This window comes from Penicillium psychrofluorescens, assembly GCF_964197705.1.
Source record: "Penicillium psychrofluorescens genome assembly, chromosome: 3".
Lineage (NCBI taxonomy): Eukaryota > Fungi > Ascomycota > Eurotiomycetes > Eurotiales > Aspergillaceae > Penicillium > Penicillium psychrofluorescens.
Window position 1 is genome coordinate 3,502,766 of NC_133441.1, and position 21,768 is coordinate 3,524,533.

The 21,768-nt window shown below is 55.7% G+C and overlaps 11 protein-coding genes across 11 annotated transcripts; 3 read left to right on the plus strand and 8 right to left on the minus strand.

The window, feature by feature from the left end:
* Positions 1-120: 120 nt before the first annotated feature.
* Positions 121-2,483, plus strand: PFLUO_LOCUS5442 (Transketolase; the record flags this gene model as incomplete). Its single annotated transcript, XM_073782890.1, has 5 exons — positions 121-174; positions 281-423; positions 507-591; positions 644-938; positions 1,006-2,483. 5 exons carry the CDS (start codon positions 121-123, stop codon positions 2,481-2,483), a joined length of 2,055 nt encoding a protein of 684 aa, XP_073639499.1.
* A 117-nt stretch (positions 2,484-2,600) lies between these two features.
* Positions 2,601-3,671, minus strand: PFLUO_LOCUS5443 (uncharacterized protein; the record flags this gene model as incomplete). The annotated part of the gene is made up of 1 exon (XM_073782891.1): positions 2,601-3,671. One exon carries the CDS (start codon positions 3,669-3,671, stop codon positions 2,601-2,603), a length of 1,071 nt encoding a protein of 356 aa, XP_073639500.1.
* A 274-nt stretch (positions 3,672-3,945) lies between these two features.
* Positions 3,946-5,044, minus strand: PFLUO_LOCUS5444 (putrescine aminopropyltransferase; the record flags this gene model as incomplete). The annotated part of the gene is made up of 3 exons (XM_073782892.1): positions 3,946-4,226; positions 4,380-4,949; positions 5,014-5,044. 3 exons carry the CDS (start codon positions 5,042-5,044, stop codon positions 3,946-3,948), a joined length of 882 nt encoding a protein of 293 aa, XP_073639501.1.
* Positions 5,045-5,557: 513 nt separating this feature from the next.
* On the minus strand, positions 5,558-6,292 carry PFLUO_LOCUS5445 (ubiquinol--cytochrome-c reductase subunit 8; the record flags this gene model as incomplete). The annotated part of the gene is made up of 4 exons (XM_073782893.1): positions 5,558-5,609; positions 5,667-5,844; positions 6,068-6,093; positions 6,261-6,292. 4 exons carry the CDS (start codon positions 6,290-6,292, stop codon positions 5,558-5,560), a joined length of 288 nt encoding a protein of 95 aa, XP_073639502.1.
* Positions 6,293-6,504: 212 nt separating this feature from the next.
* On the plus strand, positions 6,505-7,400 carry PFLUO_LOCUS5446 (subunit of the prohibitin complex (Phb1p-Phb2p); the record flags this gene model as incomplete). Its single annotated transcript, XM_073782894.1, has 2 exons — positions 6,505-6,825; positions 6,882-7,400. 2 exons carry the CDS (start codon positions 6,505-6,507, stop codon positions 7,398-7,400), a joined length of 840 nt encoding a protein of 279 aa, XP_073639503.1.
* A 158-nt stretch (positions 7,401-7,558) lies between these two features.
* PFLUO_LOCUS5447 (uncharacterized protein) lies at positions 7,559-8,902 on the minus strand (the record flags this gene model as incomplete). Its single annotated transcript, XM_073782895.1, has 1 exon — positions 7,559-8,902. One exon carries the CDS (start codon positions 8,900-8,902, stop codon positions 7,559-7,561), a length of 1,344 nt encoding a protein of 447 aa, XP_073639504.1.
* A 695-nt stretch (positions 8,903-9,597) lies between these two features.
* Positions 9,598-12,135, minus strand: PFLUO_LOCUS5448 (uncharacterized protein; the record flags this gene model as incomplete). The annotated part of the gene is made up of 1 exon (XM_073782896.1): positions 9,598-12,135. One exon carries the CDS (start codon positions 12,133-12,135, stop codon positions 9,598-9,600), a length of 2,538 nt encoding a protein of 845 aa, XP_073639505.1.
* Positions 12,136-14,275: 2,140 nt separating this feature from the next.
* On the minus strand, positions 14,276-16,546 carry PFLUO_LOCUS5449 (uncharacterized protein; the record flags this gene model as incomplete). Its single annotated transcript, XM_073782897.1, has 5 exons — positions 14,276-15,318; positions 15,369-15,543; positions 15,592-15,933; positions 15,998-16,432; positions 16,496-16,546. 5 exons carry the CDS (start codon positions 16,544-16,546, stop codon positions 14,276-14,278), a joined length of 2,046 nt encoding a protein of 681 aa, XP_073639506.1.
* A 789-nt stretch (positions 16,547-17,335) lies between these two features.
* On the minus strand, positions 17,336-18,850 carry PFLUO_LOCUS5450 (uncharacterized protein; the record flags this gene model as incomplete). Its single annotated transcript, XM_073782898.1, has 3 exons — positions 17,336-17,595; positions 17,659-18,413; positions 18,522-18,850. The coding sequence occupies 3 exons, from the start codon at positions 18,848-18,850 to the stop codon at positions 17,336-17,338; spliced, it is 1,344 nt and encodes a 447-aa protein (XP_073639507.1).
* A 793-nt stretch (positions 18,851-19,643) lies between these two features.
* PFLUO_LOCUS5451 (uncharacterized protein) lies at positions 19,644-20,739 on the minus strand (the record flags this gene model as incomplete). The annotated part of the gene is made up of 2 exons (XM_073782899.1): positions 19,644-20,155; positions 20,205-20,739. The coding sequence occupies 2 exons, from the start codon at positions 20,737-20,739 to the stop codon at positions 19,644-19,646; spliced, it is 1,047 nt and encodes a 348-aa protein (XP_073639508.1).
* A 152-nt stretch (positions 20,740-20,891) lies between these two features.
* Positions 20,892-21,716, plus strand: PFLUO_LOCUS5452 (uncharacterized protein; the record flags this gene model as incomplete). The annotated part of the gene is made up of 1 exon (XM_073782901.1): positions 20,892-21,716. The coding sequence occupies one exon, from the start codon at positions 20,892-20,894 to the stop codon at positions 21,714-21,716; it is 825 nt and encodes a 274-aa protein (XP_073639509.1).
* Positions 21,717-21,768: the final 52 nt, after the last annotated feature.

A 21,768-nucleotide genomic window follows, 5' to 3' on the forward strand; every position in this document is an offset into this window, starting at 1 on the left:
CTTTCTTCTTCCTCTTTCATCTTCATCCTCCCCCTTACATATCCACTTGCCATCATTGTATGTTCGCCCTCAATTCTCCGACTGGTCATTGCTGACTCTCTCTCTATAGTAACCGCCGTCATGGGTTACACTGATCTGGATAAGTTGGCTGTGAACACCATCCGTGTTCTCGCGGTACGTCCTGCTCGCTCCATCCACTCCGGACGTGGCGGAACAGCACAAGCTGGCCACCTGCCGCCTTCTTCACCTTCAATTGACCCTTGGACTAAATTTTCGTCAGGTTGATGCCGTCTCCAAGGCCAACTCGGGTCACCCCGGTGCCCCGATGGGCATGGCCCCCGTGGCCCACGTTCTGTTCAACAAGTTCATGAGCTTCAACCCCCAGAACCCCGACTGGGTCAACCGTGATCGATTCGTTCTCTCGTGAGTATTTCTATGGCGATTGATCTTCTTCTTGTAACGCTCCAATGAATCAACTGACCGCTGACACCTATGCTCTTCCTCAGGAACGGCCACGGCTGCATGCTGCAGTATGCTTTGCTTCACTTGTTCGGCTACAAGCTCACCATGGACGACCTGAAGAGCTTCCGTGTATGTTTTTGAGAATCACTATAGAAATGGGCTCTTTTCTGACGGAACGCAGCAAGTCGGCAGTATCACCCCTGGTCACCCCGAGTCCCACGACACCCCCGGTATCGAGGTCACCACGGGTCCTCTCGGTCAGGGTTTCTCCAACGCCGTTGGTCTGGCCATCGCCCAGGCCCACACCGCTGCTATCTACAACAAGCCCGGCTACGATCTGATCAACAACCACACTTACACCTTTTTCGGTGATGGCTGCGCCATGGAGGGCATTGCCAGCGAAGCCGCTAGCATGGCTGGCCACCTGCAGCTGGGCAACCTGATCGCCATCTATGATGACAACGGCATTTCCATTGGTACGTTAAGCTTCGATCATCCCGATTCCACCCGGTGGGGAAACCCGAACTAACCCTATATGTCTAGACGGTGACACCAAGTGCGCCTTCACTGAGGATGTGATGAAGCGCTTCGAGGCCTACGGCTGGCATGTTGAGCACGTGAAGGATGGTGACCACGACCTCCAGGGTATCGAGGATGCTATCCGCAGGTGCCAGCAGGTCAAGGACAAGCCCTCCGTCATCAAGCTGACCACCACCATCGGTTTCGGTTCCAAGCTGCAGGGCACTGGTGGTGTCCACGGCGCCCCCCTCAAGGCTGATGATGCTGAGAGCGTGAAGAAGGCCTTTGGCTTCGACCCATCCCAGAGCTTCGTCGTGCCCCAGCAGGTGTACGACCTGTACCACAAGCACGCCGCCGAGGGTGCCGCCAAGGAGCAGGAGTGGAACCAGCTCTTCGAGAAGTACCAGGGCGAGCACAAGTCCGAGGGTGCCGATCTGGCTCGCCGTCTGGCTGGCAAGCTGCCCGAGGGCTGGGAGAAGAGCCTCCCCACCTACAAGCCGACCGATGCTGCCATCGCCTCGCGCAAGCTGTCGGAGACCGTCCTGGAAAAGATCCACTCGATCGTCCCCGAGCTGCTGTCTGGTTCGGCCGATCTGACTGGCTCCAACAACACCCGCTGGAAGGACGCCGTCGACTTCCAGCCCCCCAGCCTGGGCCTCGGCGACTGGTCCGGCCGTTACATCCGCTACGGTGTGCGTGAGCACGCCATGGCCGCTGTCATGAACGGTCTCGCCGCTTACGGCACTATCATCCCCGCTGGCGGTACCTTCCTGAACTTCGTGTCGTACGCCGCCGGTGCCGTGCGCCTGTCGGCTCTCTCGCGCGTCCGCACCATCTACGTCGCCACTCACGACTCCATCGGTCTGGGTGAGGATGGCCCGACCCACCAGCCTATCGAGACTCTGGCCCACTTCCGTGCTCTGCCCAACTGCATGGTCTGGCGTCCCGCCGACGGCAACGAGACCAGCGCCGCCTACTATTCGGCTCTGACCGCCAAGCACACTCCCAGTATCCTGGCTCTGACCCGCCAGAACCTGCCCCAGCTGGAGAACTCGACCATCGAGAACGCCCTGCGGGGTGGCTACGTCGCGGTCGACACCCCCAACGCGGCCGTGACCATCATCTCGACCGGTTCGGAGGTCGGCATCTGTGTCGAGGCCGTCACCTACCTGAAGGAGAAGCACGGCGTCGCCGCCCGCGTGGTGTCCGTTCCTTGCTTCGAGGTGTTCGACGCCCAGGACAAGGCTTACCGCCTGCAGGTGCTGCCGGATGGCATCCCCGTGCTGTCGGTCGAGGTGTGCTCGACCATGGGCTGGGAGCGGTACGCGCACGAGCAGTTCGGTCTGAACCGCTTCGGTGCCTCCGGCCCGTACAAGGAGGTGTACGCCAAGTTCGAATTCACCCCCGAGGGCATCAGCAAGCGTGCCATTGCCACCATCGACTTCTACAAGGGCGCGAACGTGCGCTCGCCCATCAACCGGGCCTTCCAGCAGATTCTGTAAAGGGTCCGTCCCAAAAAGGAGAAGGGAATAGAATGAAAATGAATAGATAAATTTTATTTTAAGAAGAGGATAATGTCAATTGGGGGTTTTTTCCGTTTACTACAGATTGTTCTATTGTTAATCACTCCATCTCCGCTGCTGCATTGCCACCACCTCCCTCAGCATCTCCTCTTTACTCTTCCTCCTCTCCGCCGTATACAGGCCATATGCCTCCTCGGTCTGGTGCACAACCATCTCCCTCCATTTCTCCCCGCCTTCCGTACTAATCTCCGTCTGCCCCAAATCCCGCCACACGGGCTGGAGCGTCGGCATAAGCTTCTGCAAGAAAGCTCCAATCCCGCCCTCCCCGCCGCCAGCATGGTAGCTCTCAAACACACCACTGCCTGCCCATCGCGGCCCCAGACTAGCCGTCACGATGGCATCGAGGTCTCGCGCGCTGACCACGCCCTCGCCGACGAGATGGCACGCTTCGCGCAGAAGCGCGAATGCAAGTCTGTTTCCAACGAAGCCGGAGATTTCTTTGTGTAGGATTATGGGACGGTAATAGCCTTCTGTCTGTTGACTTTGACTCTGACTCTCCGAGGAAGACGACGAAGAAGAGGAAGCGGGAAGAGGCAAAGGACCGGGCGTGGTATCAAAGTACCTCGTCACAAACTCAACTCTGTCCGCCTTAGTCTCCGGCCCCGGAACAATCTCCACGAGGGGCATCAGATGCGGCGGATTAAACGGGTGAGCCACGAGTAAACGAGACCTTACATCGTTCCCACCAACGGGACAAGTAGCACACTGCGCCGAAGCAGCAATCCCACTGGAACTACTCCACAGATGGGCCGTGGGGTCCGCAAATCCCTTAACCTGTGTCCAGAGAGCCTGCTTTGAGGAAATGGTTTCGGGCGTCTGTTCTTGGATGATAGTTGCGCCGCGACAGGCATCCTCGAGGGAGGCGGAGAGGCGGAGACGGGATGTGGAGAGGAGGGTTTGGATGATGCCTTTGTCTCCGTCTTTCTGTTCTTGTTTTGGGTACGAGGACGAGAGAAATCCGGGTAGCAATTCGTGTACCTGGGATTCCAAGTCTGGGCGTGGGTCGTAGAGCGTGACGGATGTGTCGGGTCGGCGGAGGTGGAGGGCTGCCATTGAGAGGCCGATTGTGCCAGTGCCTAGGAGGGTGATTCGGTGCTGGTAAGACATGATTCTTTTCTTTGATTTAGTTCTTGTTATATGTTGTTGTGAAGTGTGTGCAAAGAAGAAGAAGATGATGATGAAGTTGGATATGTATGGGGGGTTGGTTATCCTCGGCTGCGGGGAACCGATCTATATCCGCTACCAGTACCCGCTATCAGTACCCGCCAGCAGATATAGTTACTAGGTAGAAAACTACGGTATAGAATAAAGAATTACTGTATGGACGAATCCGAAACCCTTCATTGCGAATCATAAATCTACTACCAAACGTAATACCAAGCTACGCACCGAGCGCCTTGCGCGCAAAGTTGGGCAGCACAAAGCTGGCGCGGTGGATGTCCTGGTTATAGTAGCGGCACAGACGCTCCTCCTCCTCGCGGGACCAGGAGCGGACCGGCTCGCGCACGTTGCGGGAGGCATCCTTGCAGCAGACCATGAAGCCGATCTGGCCGGACGGGTAGGTGGGGATGGTGGTGTAGGCGTACTCGGCGACGGGGAAGACCTCGTTGCAGGACTTCTTGAGATCAGTGATCAGCGAGAGGTGCAGCCATTGGTTCTCGGCTGTTGGACAAAAAGCACAGTTCCCACAAAACCGAGCCCGAAAAGCGGGTTGGTTGCGGGGTGGTGCGGAAAGATTAGCCTAGATTCATGACGAGGACGGGGTGGGAGAGGAGAGGAGAGAAAAAAGAAAGACAGAAAAGAAAGGCGACGAACAACCTTGGGTGGTGATAACGCCGCCGTCACGCAGCGCATCGTTGAGCAGCTCAAAGTACGGCTTCTGGAACAGGGTCTCGGCGGGGCCCTCCGGGTCAGAGGAGTCGGTGATGATGACGTCAAACTTGTTCTTGTGCTGCTTGAGGAACTCGAAGCCGTCGCCGATGTGGACCGTGGCGTTAGGGTGCTGGAGGCCGATACTCATGCCGGGGAGGTATTTCTTTGAGACACGGGGGACAGCCTCGTCGATGTCGCACAGGATGGCCTCCTCGACGGACTCGTGTTTGACGACCTCGCGCAGGACACCGCCGTCGCCGCCGCCGATGACCAGCACCTTCTTGGGGTTGGGGTGCGAGTTCATGGCCAGGTGGGTGATCATCTCCTGGTAGGAGAACTCGTCGCGCTCGGTGCACTGGATGACGTTGTCCAGGACCAGCACCGTGCCGTAGTCGCTGCTCTCGAACACCAGCACGTCCTGGTACTTGGACTTTTCGTGGTGCAGGATCTGGTTGACCTTGAGGCTCATGGCCTGGCCGGGCCACATGTCGGACTTCTCGGAGAACCAGCCATCTGTATAGGCAAGGTCAGGTTTTTTTTTTTCTTCAGTGGAGGCGGGGTAGCAGAGAGAAAATACCCTTGATGGTGGGGTGAGTGATGTTGCTCATGGTGTGGAAGGGAGAGGAGTAAAGGGAGGGAAAGAGAAAGGAACGATAGAAATTGGAAGAGGAAGAGGAAGAGAAGGTGGAAGTAGTAGACAAGAGAGTGGATGGGCGAAGGAGAGAGCGAAGTTGGCACATGCGGAAGTTTGTCTGTTTTGGGCGAAATTTTTTGCTTCCTTTTTTTCGGTCGGTGTGGAGACGGGCTGAACAGCGCCAAGAACAGGGTAGGTGTGAATAATAGAATAATATGATTCCTAAATCAAGGAATGGGAGCAATTGAATGGTAGAAGCCAATGGGCAGTTATTCTGTGGATTTGGGTAGTATGGCGTAGTGCTGTATACTAGGAGGCGTCCCGGGCAGGCGAGGTGGACTACACCCAACCACGAAGACAGACCAATGGTAGAGGTATAGAATAGATTCAGACAAAGGAAATGGTGATTGCTTTCTAGTTACTGTACAATGATACAGCTCCACCACCGTGTATACTAATTCAATTCAATTCCATCCATTCGATCCATTTACTCCTCGCCAGCCTCAAGGCGGCCGGGCTTGGAGTTCAGGTACTCGTTGCTATCATGCCCAATTAGCAATCTCCTTAATCTCCTCCATCGGTCACAGCAGACTTACCGCTCAATGGCCCAGTTCATGGCGGCGTACGCAGCAACGAACGGCGGCACCACGTAGAGCACCTGGTGGCGGAAGCGGCGGAAGACGTTGAAGACGGCGGCGTGGGCGGCACCGGCGAAAGGGCGCTGGCGGTTAGACGAGAGGGAGTAGGTAGCGATGCGCTGGGGAGTCGGGCAGCCTGCAGTCACGGCGGGTCAGTGTCTCATTCCAGCAATGGTGTCCTTCCTCTTTCAATTTCTCTCTCTTTATTCCCCTCTCTTCACTCCCCGGTCATGGTGACCTTCTGGTTGCTGTTTGGTTTTTGCCAATTCGAAAGGGGTGCTCGAGAGAGGAGTCCGGGGAGAAGATATCGACCGTATGCGGACACACTCGGGTCGAGGATAGGGTCATCGTCCACGTACCAAAATCGCCCCAGCCACCCATGTAACTATATCGAGACCATCATCAGCACACGTAGATCGCTAAGCAGGGTATGTGGCAGGGCAAGCGATTAGCCTCACTGGTAGCCGGGATGCTTCAGAGCACACCCTCGGCGGACGCAAGCGGGCGCGCACCAGCGCAGGGCACCGGGGGGAAACAGAGGGCGAAACTTACATTCCGTTCTTAGGATCCAGAGCGCCACCCATTGTGAGAGGATTGAGTCGAGAGAATCGAACGTGAGAGGGATCGAAGTGGGCAAGCGAGATGGTTGAAGGACAAGAAACGAGTTGACGGTCGGGCGAAGTTGGGAGTTTGGCCCGTCCACGCTAAACCTGATCGGGGCGACACCACTGACACTCCGACTCGGTCCTTCCTTTCTCTCTCTTCATCATCCTCCCACCTCATCTCCCCGTCCACCATGCAGAACACCCTCCAGCGCCTCTACCGGGTGGCCATCCCCGTGACGGGTGCGCTGCTGCTAGCCGATGCATCCCTCTACGACGTCCGCGGTGGCACACGGGCAGTCATCTTCGACCGACTGTCTGGTGTGCAGGAGAAGGTGGTCAACGAAGGCACGCACTTTTTGGTTCCCTGGCTGCAACGAGCGATTATCTACGATGTCCGCACGAAGCCTCGCAATATCTCCACCACGACCGGGAGTAAGGATTTACAGATGGTCAGCCTGACGCTGCGCGTGCTGCACCGACCGGACGTGCCGAAGCTGCCTCAGATCTACCAGGTGAGCTCGAAAGACCTACACACACGAGTTCCTTCCCGAAGCTAACAATGGTGTAGTCATATGGTACGGACTACGACGAGCGCGTCCTCCCCTCCATCGGCAACGAAGTGCTCAAAGCAATCGTCGCCCAATTCGACGCCGCCGAGCTGATCACACAGCGCGAAGCTGTCTCGAACCGCATCCGCACCGACCTGCTGAAACGGGCGGCGCAATTCAACATCGCGCTCGAGGACGTCTCCATCACGCACATGACTTTCGGCAAGGAGTTCACGCGGGCCGTCGAGCAGAAGCAGATCGCCCAGCAGGATGCCGAGCGAGCACGGTTTATCGTCGAGCGCGCCGAGCAGGAGCGCCAGGCTAACGTTATCCGTGCGGAAGGTGAAGCCGAGAGTGCTGAAATCATTAGCAAGGCTGTGGCCAAGGCCGGTACTGGGTTGATTGAGATTCGGCGCATTGATGCCAGCAAGGAGATTGCGCAGACTCTGTCCGGTAACCCGAACGTTACCTATCTGCCTGGTGGGGAGGGTAAGGACGGTGGCAAGAGTACGAGTCTCCTTTTGGGTCTGCGGAGCTGAGTTGAACAAGAAACAAAATGTATCATCTAATCGCACTCTTTGGGGAGGGTCCGCTGGCACCATGGCGGAGCCTTTTTTGTTCCTTCTTCTATATGTAGCAATATCATACCTCTACTCTGATGAACCATCCTTGTCTTTCATCCATATATACACCTTATTCACCCTTCAACCCTCCGATAAACATGCAACTGAAACCGCATATCCTCCAATCCCGCACCCTCCCCAACCTCATACCGCAGCCGTGCCGCCTCCCGCCTCCACCAGCGCGAGTCCTGCGAGAACACCCGCTCCCATTTCCCCTCCGCCACAGAGAGAAGCGTATGATCGAGCAAGAACTTCATGGGATACTTGCGCTCCTGCATATTTCCATCTTTCCCTTTCAGTTTGACGGTTGAGTAGCTTCCGGGACTGTCGACTACCAGCAACACAGTACCTGCTGGGAGGGTTTCTGTCATCTGGAGTAGGAGGCGGGTGGCTTTGGGCACAGATGTTGAGAAGAGCTCGTTGAGGGTGAACATTAGGGTCACCAGTAGGGAAGAAGAAGAGGTGTTGGTGTCGAGGAGGATGCCGTTTAGTTCAGACTCGGGAAGAGTGAGGACATCAGCTCGTTGAAACGAGACGGAGAATGTGCTCTTCTCACGCACCAGCGGTGACTGGTGTTTTGACGTTGACGGCGCTGGCACATCCGCTGAGGTGATCGTGTCGGACAGTCTCTCGACTACGGCAGTCCAGTCCGCGATATCAACAGCCGTGACAGTGAGGCGGGGGCCTGGGGCTTCCTCAAGACCAGTTCCGCTCTCTTCCTCACTTTCACTATTCTTCTCCGTCAGAGCCAACCCAGCAACACCCTCTTCCAATCTCTCACCATCATCACCGCCCAAATCCCTCCACACCGCTGCAAGCGCAACGATCTCCGCACCCGCACCACCACCTAAGCAGACAACACGGGTAGATGGCGCAGTATCCAACCCCTTCTCAGCAGCATTTTCCACCTTCTGATCCCTCATAAACCCTAATACCCCCCTAAACAGCCCCGCATAGCCCAAAGCTCTGGCCGCACTCCAGCGCAGCGCATAAGCGCGCAGCAGATCCTCGTCGGCGTCGGTAAAGGCCGAGTCAAAGTCTCGTTGGTAGAGATGTGACTTTATGGTTTGTATTAAGGATTTGGTGTCTAGAGATGACTTGTTTTGGCGGGTTGAGTCTGCTGGCTGTGGTTGTGATGGTTCAGCGGAATCGGGGGATTCGGAGTGCACTGGGCTTGACGGGAGAAGGGCTGTTTTGAAGACATCGAGGAGGAGTTGTTGGAGGGAGAGTGGAATTGTGGTGTCTAGATCAAGGCCATTGGTGGTATTATCCGTCTCTTCATGGCTGGTTTCGCGGGGTGGCTGTGATTTTCGCGACTGGGGAGGTTCTCGGCGGGAGGAGGATGGTTTGGAATGGGAGGGGGGTGGTTTGCTCTGGAAAGAATCGGGTATCTTGCGGTTTCCGCGTTTGCTAGGCATTGACAAGGGTTGTGAGTGGTGTGTTGGTTTAAAGAAAGAGGAGGAGAAAAGAGGAAGAACTCGAGCCGCCCATTTTCTGCTTATCGTTATCTTATCGGCATCGTCTACACTAACTACCATCGTGGAAGTTCACAGTTCAGTAGGGAATTGGTCACATTTCCTAACTATTTTGTCCAGCACAGGAATGGCCGGTGTGGATAGGTACGATAAGACAAAATACCACACAAAACGAATCCACGCCATGAAAAAGAATGAAAAAGGGGCCCCAAGAAGGGCCACGGGAGAATAGTATTCCAGAAGTAAAAAAAATAATGATGGGCCCGCGCTGGGACAATGATCGTGGAGAAAGTCAATCAAACCGTGCGTCACTCACACAGGTAACATAAAATGATAGACAAGAATATGACAACATATCATACTCAGACATGGGAAAAGACACCGCAGTCTGATGCAAAAGAGATTCGTAATCGGCGCCCGCAAGAAAGAAGGGGGAAAACCTGGGGCCGATATTACTATGTACAGTCCAGGCGAGGGCGAAGGTATTTGCCCAGGCAGCTCGAAGCCACGAGAGCGGAAGAAGCCGAGAAGATGGAAATTGCCGCGAGAAATGAAGGATCCCATGCAGCCGGGATATCGCTATGCCGATGTTGCGCCATGATGCCAAAAAACCACAATATGCGTAAAGACCAAAAGGATCACGAGGTGGGCCGGGTGCGAGGGCAAGGTGCCGAGCCCGCCTCTGCCGAGAGCTTGTCTTTGTCCTTTTGTTTCCAGAAGTGCATGAGGCGACTGATTCGGCGACCCTTCTTCTTGGTCTTGTCGGGTGAATCACCCGGGGGCTTCTCTTCTTGGCTCAATTTGCTCCGTTCTGAAGGCCCACTCATCAGCTTGGACAGGCTAGCCAAGCTGGACCGCTTCGGTGCATTCGCTGGGTCGGTTCGGCGGTTGAGACCAACTGAAAACGATGCGGCGCGGTTGTTTGAGGGACGAGCACGGGCTAGAAAAGTAGCAGAGAAGCGATGCATGGTGTTTGTCATGGTCGAAGCACTGCTGGTGAGAGATGGGACATCCTCAACCGATGCATGCGGAAACTCCGAAGGCAGGTGATGGTAAGAATGGCTCGAAAAGGTGCGGTCAAACGGTGTCCTTGGCGCTCCAGGAGACGGAAACGATGAATCAGAAGGCGAGACTCCGGCTGAAAGCGCAAATGGAGGGATGCTGGGCACGAATTCCATTGGAGACGAGGCCGGTCGCTTCTCAACGGCCAAAAAGCGTGGCGAGACATCCGGGCTGGAAGGCCCTAGTATTCTGCCTCCGCTTTCCTCCGACTTTAAAATCTCCACTGAGGTTTGAGGTTGACTGGGGAATAGGTTGCCGCCGTCTTGCATGGGCTGCTCGGGTCCGGCTGGCGCATGGGAAATTGCTGAATGATCCTCCTTCTGAAGACCTAATCCAAGATGCTGAGAAGCGTCGCTGGTAGCTGTCGGCCGAGTCAAAGTGTTGGTAGAGTCGTCGCTCTTGACCGACTTATTCTCGTCGTCCGACACAGCGACGGCACTTTGTGCAGGGGATGCATCAGGCTTGGGAGATTGGATATTCTCGGCGAGAAAAGCATCCTCTTCCTCCTCATCAAAGACATCCGCAGTCTCCAAAACGGGGGCGACACTGAGACGGGAAGATGCAGCAAAAGCGCTGCGATCAAATGGAGGCAGAGTTGGGGCACTTTCTGCTCGTCGGTGATATCGCATCTCTGGACCAATAAATTCGCCTCGTCGCCCACCGCTGTACATGCGCTGTGTAGCCAATGTGAAGCTGCTAGCGGCTCCCGTCACTGGCTGCATGTTCGGGGTATTGAATGGCCCGAGTGCGGCATCAAGGTCGATGATCGGGCTGCTCACCGTATCATCCTGCCTCCCCTGTTCGTAAAAGCTGCGAGGTTTCCACGCAGTTTCAAGAGATGGGAAAGGAACGGGACGGTTTTCTCGGCTGCGGTCAGGCTCTGTAACAGGCGCCTTCGGGTTGGTGGGAGTCCGGAGGACGACAATGTGATCATCGTCGAAATTGACTGAGCCGACGTCGGAGTTGGTTCGACTAAGCGCAGGGGACGAATCAGCCGGTGCTTTGAATGCGAGATTCGGTTTCGCACCCCGCTTGCCCTTGCTCTTGCCCCGTGTTAGGATGGCACCGGCCCAAGAGCGAACTCGCTTCTTCTTCTTCTTGGACCTGGAAGACGGCTTCTTCGCAGACAAAAATCCACTATCGTGTTCATTGTCGCTAGAAGTGTCCGAACCATCGTCATCCGAAAACGAGTGACGAGACGTGTCGGTAGAGCGAGCATCTTCAGCCGAGTGACTCGAAAGGGCGGCATCAAGCATTCCCGTTGACATACTCTTTCGGGAGCGCGAGTGTCCTGAAGACTTGGACCGTTTGACCGAAGATTCTCCACTGGACTTGCTGCTCTGGATCAAGTCAAACGCCAAAGACGCATCCGCAGTTTTCGGCCGTGGCTTGGGCTTGCGGTCCCGTGGCGTTGGGCCCCGGTCGGCGAAAGAAAGCGTACTATCTCTAGCAGGGTTATCCGGCTGTGGGGGGTTGATCGCCACGGCGTTGGCAGGTGTCTCGTTGGACATTGTAGAAACGGGACGGCCGATGTCAGGGTTGTCATCAGGAGCAGGCTCGATGCAGATGGCAGAAGGGATGGGCGGAACGGGTGGAATCCCTGGAGAACCAGGAGGCGAGAGACGGCCGAGACTTGAGGCTGAATGAGATAACGGCCTCGAAATGTCATCGAACCCCCTTTCAGAAGGTGTAACGGGCGCGCTCGGGGCAGCTGGATTCGTGCCGAGCGCCTTTGAAATGGCATTCAGATCAACGCCAGAGATAGCCGCCGACCGACGGTGGGCATGACCGCGACGTCCAGGGCCTCTGCCGGGGCCAGGAGGTCCCGGTGGAGGCAGAGTAGACGACGCCGCCGGTTCTTCCTTTTTGTCATCCACGGACTCTGGTGTCACCAACTGCTCACCCCCAACAAATTCACTAGGCCGTCGCCGATGGGCACTCAATCGAGGATTGTATGGCTGCGTTGGTTGTGGAGACGGGCCTGCCCCAGGATTGAATGAGAATGCCGGAAGCTGCGGGGGTGTCCGAGGCCCAGGAGTTTCGGACTGGTTGTCGGATGCATCTGCGTCCCTGGCAGGAAACACAAACGCCGGATTTGGTAGCGATGCAGGCATGGTGAGATGACGACGGGGATCCGCGGTCGGTTGGTCGGGGGAATCGAAATGCTGGGCAAACCCGGTCGGCTGGGACTGAAAAGGGAGCGAGATTGAAGTCATAGATGCTGCGTCGCAGAAGATGAACAAGAAGAGAAAAAGAAAATAGAAACAAGCGAATCGAAGAAGAAAAACTGAGAGTCGAAACGATCCAGATGAACAAAGACCTCCAGATGGTTTGACTTCCCTGCGATGACTGGGAAAGGCCAATAATCTGGAGGTCTTACCAACCTCGTTTGAGGGTCATTGGATATTCCGCACCAGGCAGGAACGAGTGAAAATAGACCGAAAAAGGTAAAAGCGCAACCGATAGTCTTCAACCTAGTCAGACCGAAAGAGAGGCCGACGCAGGGGAAATTCGATCAAGCCAGGTGTCGAGAGAAGCGATTTGGTTAAGGAACGGACGGCCACGACGGGGACCAGGGCGGGCTAGGAGGAGGAGGATGAGGAGAGTCGTGGAGGTAGGAGGAGGAAGGTGATGGGTGAGGTTGGAAAAGAGAAGGAAGAAGAGTTGAGGGGGAGAAAGAGAGAAGAGAACAACAAATCCGAGGGGCCAAGAACGGTATGGTAAGCCGGTGACAATAATACGGTATCATACACTCATTCTGTCTGTCCCACGCTTCAACCGTCTGACATTCTGCGCATCCCCTGCCGACAACTCGTGGCTTGCGCAGAACCTGGAAAGAGTCCACCCTCCGGACGAGGCTGCCATCTGGACTGACTGGAAGTGGTGGGCCGTCATGACCTCTAGGTGCCACCCATGAATGGGTTCTGGACTTACGCCCGCAGCCTCAAGCCACCGGAAGCAGAGCTAACTAGTTTTAACTAACCGTGGACGCTATTAGAATATGGTTCGTACGCTGACATCTTACGAGCATCCTGGGGGGTCCCGAGACGAGCATCAATCACCAGAACGGCCACGCATCCGGAGAAAAAAAAGCAGACAGGCACCAGCCTTAGCCTGCCCGCCTATCCAAATCTCGCCTGGTGCGGTGGGTCCCCAAAGCGCCACGCTGGGGGGCTTGCACATCGCAGGGGGTCAATGTTGTGGAACAGGACGTTGTCCGGGGCGACCAGGAGAGGGAATAGATTCAGCATTGCCAGTTCGAGTCCACCATAGTGACGAGAGGCGATTCTCACGATGTTCACACTTGCACATTCGCCGCGGGTTTCAGGTTCCCTCTCCTCTTGGCTGGCGGAGCCATTGCAGGTGACAAAAATAGCGTGAGACCTATCTTAGCGCCCTTTGATGGGGGGGAGGGCCTCCTCGCAGGTTCGACGCCATCAGAACAGGGCAACTGAAACAGCCCTCCCCTGGCGTCCCTTGGACGCCCGATTTGGCAGGTCCGGCCAATCATGACCGCGGCTTCGATCGACGGCTTAATATAACGATAATCAGGAGTTTGACCTCTTGGTCCGTGGGGGCGATCATCATCAGCCTAATTGGGGCGGCAATGTTTTACGCATGCTACTCTGCAATGTGCAGGAGAACTACGCAGTAGCGGGGATACCAGCAGGAAACGAGCAGGGGTTCGTGGGATTGGACTCGCTCTCGCCGCGCTGCAGCCGGATCGACATCGGACAAGGCAAACGCAGAGATTCATCGAGGCTTGACTCGATCCATGCTGTCGCGGCCACCCGACGGCTACCGTATGTACCATACAATACAAGCACGCCTGATTTGTAGGATCTAATGCAATCAACACAGCCTCACCAAAAAGAGGGCCGGGGGTTTGCTTTCGTCGGTCCGTCTGGCCTCGGAAGATCGTCGGTTCTGAAAGCCACCACAATTGATCCCCCGATTACGCCCCAATAAGTTACAGCCACACCTGAATCCCCAGTCGCTCCCATCCGAGCTCCGGGAACCCGCCGCCAAACCACGGAACGGGCCCTAGTGGAAATGAGATTCCGGACTCCACCGCGATGGCCAGTGGAGCGATCGGCCCTGTCGCGGAGGAGACAAAGGCGGGCCCAACCGTGGTGATATCATGATTGCAGAATTTTGTCACGGAGCATGCCTCATCCAGTAAGAGGCAGCGTGTCTTTAACTCTTCCAGATCGGCGACGCCGATACAGTCCGTATTATTTTCTGTCTTCACTACTACAGCTTGGGACAGCATGGATTCGCCGAAGTTGAGCCGCCGGACTCGCCCACCAGCACGCTCTGGTTTTCTGCCTGCGAGCTGATAGGCACGTCGAGAGCGGGATTGCGCGTGAAGAAATTGACAGGCTTCAGCGAGACCAGCAACTTCTCGGAAGGCATGACGGGCCAGTCCTCGACGCGCGGGTTGTGGGTGGTGCCAAAGGTGTGCCAAAGGACGATGTCCTCGTCTCGCACGCTCAGCGGGGACGTGCGGGACCGAATCCATGAGGCAATGCCTTCGCCTCCGGCCGACTGCATTGTATTCTCGCCTGCACTGTATAACTCGCCGTCCTGGTAGCGGGTAACCCAAACCGCGTGCTCGCCAAATTCTGATCGCTGGGCATGGTAGGACGACGGATGTGCCAGGATCATTTGCGATGGGTGTGGCACAAGTTTATACCCGACAGGCCCTTTGCTTATTGGGTTACAAACGTTCTCATTAACGATCTTGAACACGCGGTTGCGGGCGATATCAATATCCAGCGGAGATTCCGTCTCGACAAACTTGTGAGTCGTCGTGTAACCAATGCCAAACGGATTGTGCACGGCAGGGTCATTCAATGGCATGGCGTGAGACTCCTCGACCATCAGAGAGTTCCGGTGTCCATCAATGGCCGGGTCAATCCTCAGACTGAACAGGTGTTGATGATACGGCGCCATCACACCTGGTGCTACCAGTGTCCCATACGGAACGGACTCATCCAGATTGATCGGCGCGGTGGAGAGGATTCCCGTTGCGCGAACCTCGTAGTTGATCGAGGCGTCCTGCGTGAACTGAAACGCAAAGATATACTCGTAGTTACCGACAGTGATGATCGTCTGCAGCACAAGGACGCGAGAGCGGGTGACCACGGCGTTGTTCGTGCGGAAGTTGGTATGTTTCCACAGAATGCCGTCGTCGATTTCATGGCAGCAAACGGCATTGGGAAGCACCACCGGGTCTCCGTGCATGTTGTGATGGACTCCGTCAAAGTACTTGATGTGGCCCAAACAATCGCAACCTGACCATACAATATCAGCGGATGGTTCATGAAAATGCTGGGCCTCCTACCAAGCTTCAAGTTATTGGCATTAACACCTGCCCCGTTACTCCCCAGATCAAAAGCCGCCTTGCGCGGATACGGAGCTCGACTATCGCCATAGGGTACGAACATCTCCGAGAGCGCCAACCGATAGAACACACTGCGGCCATCATACATAATATCGTGAAGCGTCAATCCCTCGCGCTGGACAACCAATCAGCAACACCCTTTGCTAAGGACTGACGGACTCACAAAGTTAAAGCCCACTCTCATCCGCCACTTCTCCCAAGTGAGCAAATTCCCCTCAACATGGAACGAGGGTCCCTGCGGCTGGACAACCCTATAGGGTTTTGTGGTAGTCCGCCGCTCCGGAACAAGATCAGGATGGTACTCGCTTGAACGATGGATCTTCCTCCGGTCAAACGGCTTAACCCCCACTTCACTCACGAGTCCAAACCGATCATTCTCGCCGAGAGGCAGAGAGAGCACGCGTTTCACGGAGTAGGTTTCGCTTAGCATCTCGACGCAGATGTCTAGCGGGTAGGCGTAGTGGTTCGAGTCGCCGTGAGGGGTGAGACTCATGTAGAGGTAGCACTAACAACATATCAAAACACCACTTCCTTAAAAGAGAGAAAGAGAGAGATGGAGAGAAGCATACCATAATAATCCTCTCCCTCATATCATTCATCCCATCAGTCCCATACGTCCAACACTCAACCTGGACAACAGCCCCCTCCGGCAATTGCAGCAACCGAAGCGCATCCTGCACCTGGGCCGACGCAAGACACGCTTTCTCCATAGCCTGCATCTCCGTGGTATCCTGGAAGGAATGTCTGCCAGCGAGCGATCTCTCCTGCACAATGGTCTGGGCGTCGAGATTAACGTGCACCTCACAGAGATCGGACACGCCGCCGCCGCGATTGAAATGGATCAGTGCAATTCGCGCTGGTGTATTGGCATTGGTGTCGTTGGCTTTGCCTGCGTGTTCGGCGTGGAGAAAAGGCAGCATTTGGGACTTTGGTGGTTCAAGCAGGGTTACCACTCGGAAGGCGAGTGGTTCGTGTGGGATGGCATTCTTGACGATGCGGACTGCCTGTCGAGCTATCAGGTCGGTTTCAATGGATGCAATATGAGAAGTGAGTCAATATATAATTACCTGGCTGATTTCCGCCGGCGAGAGCGGGTCGAATGGGTGAACGTTAGACATGGTCGAATCTATACTGTGCAAAGATATATAACGGACTAAATCTCAATATCGCATTGGGTCTTCGATGTGTGTAAAGTGAACAAGAAAAAACGAAATCTAAACTGCATCTAGCACATTTAAATAATACTATTTCCCCCTCCCCCCCTCAATTGAACAAGCCACACGCCCCCTTCCACGGGGAGTTCAGGTGAATACCGGATTGGCTCACGCGACTCCATGTTTCCAATTCATCGGCAGTGGATTTCTCAGCAGAGCTGGTTCTCGCACTGTTGACCTTCTCTCCTACCAGCAAGATGATGTGAGTCTGGATCGCCCTAACGCTAGGTTGACACATCTCCCCTCCCAGGTCCCCGCAGAGAGATACGATAGGTGCATTTCTCCGACAGGCGATAGGTCGGTGGATACGATAGGGTGGAAGGACCGTTATCTTTTCATGCGTCAACGGGATGATGAATGCGCCTGCTAGGGAGCCGCGTTGGATATTAATAATGTATGGGATAATTATCCTGGATTTGGATCCTACATGGCCGGATACGCCGAGGGTAACCAAATGAGTGAGAGAGAGAGAAAGTCAGAGTTCGAGTGAAGCACTGTACACTCTGCAGAATGTGGTATAGATATGCGAAAAATGATTAGGACTAGAGCTGTACAAGACAGGAACAAAAGCCGCTAGAAACAAATCAAATGCTGTTAATCACACATGACGCCCAATATCGTCTTTCCAACCGGCAAGACATTCAACCCAACCACCGAGGAGTCTGTCCAGTCTAAGCAATCTACGTGGAAGAATCATTCCTCATTGTCCGACTCGACCTCGTCGTTCTCGAGGTGCTTCTTGCGCTCCTCGTTCAGCTCACGATACGTGCTCCAGCTTAAGAGGAAGAACGCTGCCATGATCAGGATGCCGCCGCCGATGGAGGTGAGGGGAAGGGGTTCGCCGGTCCGGAACCAATCCATGATGGCGACAAGGAAGATGGTTAGAAGGGCGGCGACGGAGGACAGTACGGGCGAGGTGAGGGAGATGAGGACGAGGAAGGAGCCCGAGAAAGCTGTGGCGCGTTAGTGTGAGTCAAACGTCTTGGAGAAGCATTGCAATGGTGGTATCAACTTACTGGCATTCGCACAGGTCGAGATGAGGAGCATCCACGCCACCTTGCCGGTAGGCATCACGAAGACCTCCCACCCAGTCCAATGCAAGAGGGGTAGTGGAACCCACAGGACACACAGCGTGAATACCCCAATCATGCTACCAAAGGTATTGGCGAAGATGGTCCCTCGGCCGGGGCTTGTGCCCTCTGGCGGACACGCGTACCGCTTATACAACACCTCGTAAAGTCCGTAGAGCACGCTGCCAATGCCAATGATAATATTGCCCAGGAGGCGATTTGACGCTCCCTTCTCCACCTCGTGGGCCGTCCCACCTTTCGAGACCTTCTTGTTGGGTTGATCGCCGTATGCCACGATGAGCACACCGATAATGGCAATCGCCACGGAGAAGACCTTGTCGAGGCGGAGCTTTTCTTTGAGGAGAGGAATCGAAAAGGCGTACGCGAAGAAGGCCGAGCAGTTGTAGATGGCCGTCAAATCGCTGGCCGTGGTCAGCTCCACGGCGAGATACCATGAGCCACCCGCAATGGTGAGAGCGGTGGTCACAAAGGCAACGGTCTGCAGCATGTACTTCACGGGAGATCGATGGTATTCGCGAGTACTCAGATGGACGTCTTGCGTTTCGACCATCTGTGCGGTCGTTCGCACGAGGTGGACATGGCGCCGCCAGAAAGCGTTCCAGGACATTCTTCGTTTTTGGATCCTCAGAATGAGCAGCTGGGCCAGCCAGAGCAGTGTCCAAGATCCATGGGTGAGATAGCTGCATGTGGGGGGAAGAAGAGAGGTAAGCGCTGGGTATCCAGGGGAAGTAGGGCAGAGGATGGGCGAAGGCGCGATGGGTTCCATATCGTGTTATAACCGAACTTACAGCATGCAATACGGCTTCTTCCAACCTAAGTCCTGCTGGATATAAACCGCAGTCTCTGTCTGGACGACGAAACTCGCCAGACTCAACAGAAGGAAGCCTCCCGCGATCATATACTTCTTGCGAGTCGCTTGGGCCGCGTCATACGCCGGGTCTATACTCTGCATTGTTGATCGGCGGGAGTGATGCCGGTCAGCGTGCAGCATGGGCCTGCCCTCTGCATCCCCATTTTCAAAACTGGAGCGAGAAAACCGACGCTCATCGTCCTTGAGCAATTGTTCCGAGGACCGGCCGCTTGTTGGGCGGTGGAAAGATGGGCGGTTGATGGCCATGTTGTCATCTGAGTCGTGGGAGAGGCGGGCCGCGTCCGGGGTAGCAGTCGCCCGCGGCTCTGTCAGTTCGAAGCTGTCTAGATGCGCCACAATGTCGTTGGGATGGATTGGTGCTGGTTGCACGGGGGATGGAGAGGGGTATTAAAGAGACGGCTATGGGATCTCGAACGATTTCCGGGGGGGAGATGATAGGTAAAGAGCGGCGACCAGTGACTGGCAAGCAGAGCAAGTAGGCCTGTTGTAACTATCCAGCGACCGAAAGGAGCGAACGAGATGGTCTAAATTGAAGAGGGTGTTGGAACACCGTTTGCAGAGGACGGGCGCATGCAACTTGGACGTGGAGACCAGCCAATAGAAGCGGTCGAGGCCACGGTTGATAGACTGAGAGAAGAAGCCTTGCGGGGGGGGGAATGACCAGGTTTAAGAATTCAGCACCCGAAGGGGAGGGACAAACAGGTAGGGAGGACAGCAGATTGAAGGCAGGTGAGTTACTTCCGTCCAACGAGTGGACACTTGGAGGCGGAAGCGGCTGGCAGACGGGCTAACCCGCATTGGGCAGGTGGTGAGGGGCGCACGTGATCCATGGCGTCAGGGCGTTGGCGGAGACTGAACCAGTTCGCGTGTGACAAGATCGATGACTGGCCGTCCCGTGAGACGGGGGGCTGATCGGGTCATGTAGGCCATCTAGAGCGCGGGCTATGAATAGATTGATTTCTACGAAGATTGTGATCCAACTATATCCCGATCAGACCCAGATCGATAACATAGATCGATTACAGAGGTCTGTCCCACCCTACGCCTTTGGCTTGAACAGAGCCGCCTGCGTGTCATACGTATACTTCAGATCCAAATGCCAGTAGTTTGGCGCTGTCGGCTTGGCGATCATCCACGCCTGGTCAAGCGCCTCCACCACTTCCTGGGGCAGCGGGCCCTTCCTGATATTCTCCAGATTGGACTCCAGTTGCTCGAAGCTGCTAACGCCGATCAAGATTCCGTCCCGGCCAGCGTTGTCCATCTTCAGCTCCGAATGGTGGTGCACCCAGCGCAGCGCAGTCTCCACCATCGTCAGCCCGTGTTTCTCCACGACGGGCTCGATGACGCTCAGAGCTTCAAAGTTGGCGTCCTTGAAGTAGCGCTTGCGGTAGTTGGCGCCCGTGGAGCTGGCATCGCTGTATCGGCCCTCGGCGGGCACATCGTGTGTCTTGTACTTGCCCGAGAACAGGCCGCCGGCGATGGGGTTGTAGATGACGATGTCCAGGCCGTAGCGGCGGCAGGCGGGGATCAGCTCGGTCTCGATATTGCGCGCTGGAGATGTGAGAACCTTGATAGTAAATTTGGGAATGGGAGGGCATACTGATGGCATTATACATGCCCTGGTAGATAGTCGGGCGCACCCAGCCATTGTGCGCGCAGAGCGTACAAATCTCCGCAACCTCAAACGCCGTGAAGTTACTCAACCCGAATTGGACAAACTTGCCCTCCTTGTGCAGCTGATTGACCCCCTCCAGCGCCTCTGAAAAAGGAATCGACCGATCCGGGGCATGCAGGTAGAAGATATCGACCGTATCGGTATCCAGCTCCTTGAGCGACAGCTCGAGTTTCTCGCGTAAGACCTCGGCCTTGTGACCGCCGGCCTTGCCGGGGTACCATTTAGTGGCGAGAGTGAGGCCCCGCTGTTTCCAGTTGGCCTTGGCTGTGAAGGCTTCCTGCTCGCCGCCGACGTAGATCCGGGCGGTGTCGATCTCGTTGAAGCCCTGCTGCTGGAAGTAGTCCAGGCAGCGGTTGTACTCGTCCAGCGAGGTGATGCGGGCGCCCTTCTCCGTGGAGGGACCGAAGGTCATCAATCCTAGGATGACCCGGGGCTGGGGGTTCTGTGCGATGAGAGGCATGGCGGTTATTTGTATTGTAGATGTATGTTGGAGGGAAGAAGCGGCGCGGTAGGCGCGGGGCTGCGACATCGGCCGATTGGCCGCAATTGATAAGCGGGTTCCCCGTGCCCGCTTCTCATGGATACTTATTCCTTGCAAAACACACACTCACCATGGCCTCGTCGACGGAAGGCCATTTCCGGATGCTGGTCATCAACCCCAATACTTCCTCGCGTATGACCGATGCCCTGAAACCCATCCTGGCGCGGATGAACTACGCCGATGTGCATTTTGACTACTTCACTGCACCCAATCATCCCGTGGAGGTGCATGGAATAGCCTACGACCCTATTCCCAGCATCAACTCTGGCGAAGACTCGGCCAAGTCGGCGTGGCATTGCCATTTGACCCTGGGTCTGGTGGAGCAGTACGATGCCTTCCTGGTGGCATGCTATTCGGCGCACCCGCTGGTCGGAATGTTAAAGGAGAGGATCAAACAATCATCAAAAAGCAAATACGTGACCGGCATCTTCGAAGCCAGCGTCACGGCATCTCTATCCCTGATTAGCGCGTTTGATTTTGACCACCTTGGGGAATTACGCAAGTCCCAAATCAAAGACACATTCGGCATTATCACCACGGGCAGTGCGTGGAAGGACGAGCTCAGTAATGCCGTGACAGCTATGCTCGGAAGCAGATCATCGTCCCGGTTCGCTGGCGTTGAAACGACGGGGTTGACAGCTATTGAGTTGCACACGACACCCGCCGACGAAGTACGGCGCCGGATCTGCGATGCCACCCAGCGACTGATCCAAAGCGCACCACACCCGGTGCGGGCTATCTGTTTGGGCTGTGCAGGTATGGCGGGGATGGAGGAAGCGGTGCGCGAGGGCTGTGTCCTGGCGTATGGTGAGGAGGACGGCCAGCTAGTCAGGATCGTGGATGGCGTCGTTGCCGGTGCTGGAACATTGGCGACGGCGTGCAAGGCAGGATTCTAGGCAAATTAAATAACAGCTTCGCGAGTACATAGTGTTAGTGCAATGGCACCTA